The sequence below is a fragment of the Oryzias melastigma genome, linkage group LG5 (genome assembly GCF_002922805.2).
Source record: "Oryzias melastigma strain HK-1 linkage group LG5, ASM292280v2, whole genome shotgun sequence".
Lineage (NCBI taxonomy): Eukaryota > Metazoa > Chordata > Actinopteri > Beloniformes > Adrianichthyidae > Oryzias > Oryzias melastigma.
In genome coordinates, this window is record NC_050516.1 from 33987280 (window position 1) to 33990930 (window position 3651).

The 3651-nt window shown below is 36.2% G+C and overlaps 1 protein-coding gene across 1 annotated transcript in view; it reads right to left on the reverse strand.

Annotated features, from left to right (window-relative positions):
- The window catches only part of LOC112144609, a 62396-nt gene extending 59644 nt beyond the window's left edge, over nucleotides 1–2752 (reverse strand). Inside the window, exon 1 of the mRNA XM_024269203.2 lies at nucleotides 2095–2752. Within this exon, the coding sequence (XP_024124971.1) occupies nucleotides 2095–2200 (106 nt within the window). The 5' untranslated portion in view covers nucleotides 2201–2752. The remainder of the gene's footprint in view (nucleotides 1–2094) is intronic.
- Between the last annotated feature and the right edge of the window lie 899 nt (nucleotides 2753–3651).

The following is a 3651-nucleotide window of genomic DNA, read 5'->3' on the forward strand; positions in this document are numbered from 1 at the left end:
TGAAATTTTGGCTCAAAGGCGCAGAAAGATAGAATGTTAAAGCAAAAAAAAAACAATATGGTCCTTGCAGTCAGTAGACTGCTGCTGCGGGCCATAATAACCATCCTAACAAGAGAACACAACAGTAGGACAATGATTGGTACATTGTTGAATTGTAAAGTAGGTGTTAAAAGGTCTTCATGGACCGCATTGATAAAGTGCTCCCATTGGCTACCCGTCATCTGTCAATCAAACCCCCCAGACGGTCGACGTCAGACCCACAAACGCTTATTGAGCCATCTGATTGGTCAATTTATAACTCTAATAACTTGTGATAATGGAAAAAAATCTTTAAAAAAAAATTAGGATTAGAAAAAAGAAGTTAATCAGAAAGCAGCAGAGGAAGAATGATTATTCTGATGTATAAAATGACTGAGAAATAACTGTCTGTTTCTCAATGTAAGTCAATGGGACTTTGGCCTTTTTGCAACCCAGTGGTACTTCCTATATGGAACACGGAAGGAGGGGGGCTTGCTCTGTCCAGTTATTCTTATATACAGTCTATGGTCCGGGCTGAATCGAATGGGCGTGTTGGAGTCATCACTCATTTGATTCATTTGATTCATTTGATTCATTTGATTCATTTGATTCACCTCGTTTCGAGCTGAATCATGAGCGACGACTCATGATTCAGGACTCAGAGCTCACCGGACACCCCAACAGCGACTCCTCTGAGCTGAATCACGAGTCAGGACTCATGAAGGAGCAGCTATGATTCGTTCAGGACTCGGAGCTCACTGAAGAACACTCATGTCGAACTGGACTCAGGAATCATATCTCTGACCAATCACAGAGCAGTTCGCTTCGTTTCGAGGTGAATCGTTTGAAAGAACCTCTCAGCAGCTCGGCTTTATTCTGAAGCTTTTAGGAATCCATTGTGCTTTAGCGTAGCTTAGCTTAGCCTTATCTTGGCTTTAGCTTATCAGCCTGTTTGACCAGGAGGAGCTACTTTCTCTGCTCAGCTGCTGCTTTGCCCTGATGGTCTCCTGCCATATATTACATTCATTTTTTTCATTTTATGTCTTGCAAAGCAAATAAAAGATTATTAATGAATTTCACAACTTTTTAAAAATATAAACTGACCTTGTTATCAAACTTGCAAATTTCATTGCTCCAATAATGTAATAAAACTACAAAACTCATAGAAACTCAGTTGATTTCTGCTCTTTATTCAGCTTATAACAATATTTTCTCTTGTTTGCATTTTATTTATTTTCACTTTCTCTTTCCAGCTATTTAATTGTAGCTATTAATACATAAAATGTTTTGTAATTTTAAGTTATTTTTTTCTGTCCCTCAATGCAATGTTTTGTTTTAATTTTTTCATAATAATTTAGTAATGTGAATAATTTTGACCTAACATATTTTACTTTGCACTCTCTGGGTAAGTGACTCAAATGATTCGATTCACTTTGGTGAGTGACTTATTAAAACTCGAGTCAGTAAAAGGAATCAAGAATTTCCATCACTCCAATAGGGGGAGCCTGGGAGGCGCTCTGGGTGTGCAGGTGTAGTCATGCAGCAGCCTCGTGGCAGACAATGTGAAGTGGAGTCCAACAGTTTTTTGACCTCGCTAAGTTCTTCTTTTTCATTTTCATATTTTCTTTGTAATTCGGTTTTTGCTTCTCCTTGGATGTTTATTCTTTCTTATAATCTGAAGAGGAATTCAAGTTTTCTTTTTTCTTTACTTCTGGATTGAGGAATTTTCGTGGATTTTTGGATTAACGAGGAGAACTACGGAGCGTCAAACTCAGGACTTAAAATTGGAACCACACAGATTATTTGAATTCTTCTGTTAAATAATGTCACTTTTTACATATTTTTGTTTGAACAGACATAGGAAAAAAAGTTATTTTAGAAAAAAAATGTTATTCAAACTTTCGACAAAAGTAAACTTGAAAAATAAGCATTTAATCTTCAAGGTCAACGTCCAGATGTGCCAAAGGTGAACAATAAAAATATTAGTTGTGAGTTGTGAGATTTTAAATGCACGCTTTTATTTTGTAAATACAGATTCTGATTCTAGAACATTCTAGAAGAAAAATCAGAACTTACCCGAGTGAATGTTGGTGGAGGCTAAACAGACTTCTAAAAGGAAAAGAACTAGCAAAGACGTCGACGCCATTCTTTGCTTTAATCGACAAATTGGAGCACGTAACATGAAAAAAAAAACTAAATCACCAAAGTATCAAAAGACCAATAAAAACCTATCGCGAAAGACAAAATGACGTCCGTATTAAATAGATATAGAGAATAAAAGCCGAACAGACAGACTTCCGCGAAAACTTCGTCGTGTTTAAAAAAACAAGTGAAAGAGAAACTAAACTCGGTTAAGACGCAGTTAAAAAAAAAAAAAGTGAAAGACCCGCGCACCAAAATAAAGTACTGTTGAAGTGATCCCCGATCCTCCTTCTGGTGGGTCTGGAGTCAGGAACCTTACAGTGAGTGTAATCAAAATCAACCAACAGAAAGTTCACACAAAGTCAGAACAGTCACATGCAACGTGGCTCTCTCTGGGACTTTCTGGGTGTTCCTCAACAACAGGCTGGATTTATTGATACATCTGTGATGCATGAATCCTCATACCCAATCACCATAACGCACAGAGACATTTCTCCTAATAAGGCGGAGTAACCTTTGCTATCGACAGAAGTCATGTTTTTCCTGCTCAGTGACTTTTGCTCAGGGGCGGAGTGGGACAACTTTTCAGCCCGAGAGTTTAATGGTCAAGACAAGCCCATTTTTGGGGGGTGGAGGGTGGGGGTCATAAATAACAAATACTAACAGACAAATAATTATAATAAAACTTGTGGTTTAACAGAAATATTTCCCTGTATGAACATGTGAATGAAAGGCTAAATTGAACTTTCTTTTAAATATATTTGAAAAAACATAATGACTCCAGAATCTACAGCATAAGTCTCCACATAAGAAGTGAACTAGTTTCTTCAACCTTATTTGTTACTTTGTCACAGTCAATGGACATGAGATTTTATGTTTCTGTTGACATGAGCATTAATCCTCCAAGTGGTCCTGACTGAGCATGCGCCAGCCTGTTTGAATGAACTTCAGAATGGAGATGGTTCTGACATGAAACTTATGGAAGATAAAAGCTCAAAGAGAATGTGAATGTCAGCCCAATATCTGTGTATCATCTGTGAAAACGTTATACTGTGTCAGTATTAGTGCTGAGAATCTCAGAGTCACTCACGATAGAATGTGATTTACGGTACATGGATCACGATACCAACAGTATTGCAATATGGTAAACGTTGCAATAATCAATGTTACCTTGGTAATTTATGATATAGCAATTTTAAAACAAAAATGTATATTTTTATTTTCTTCTAAATCTTTTTTTAGAACAATTTAAAACACAATATGTCAATTTTACGGCCTTTCCAACATTAAAATAACATTATCAATAAATACTAACATCTCTACCATAATTATATACATTTTAAGGCAATAAACAAATAGGCTAATAAACAAAGCTCTAGGAAGCAAAATGAAGAGTAAATCAAACGGCCTCACTTCAGAGAGCAATAAATGTGGAACAAAAAAAAATAATATAGTTCAAATTCAAATTAATTAATTTTACATTTTATGTCA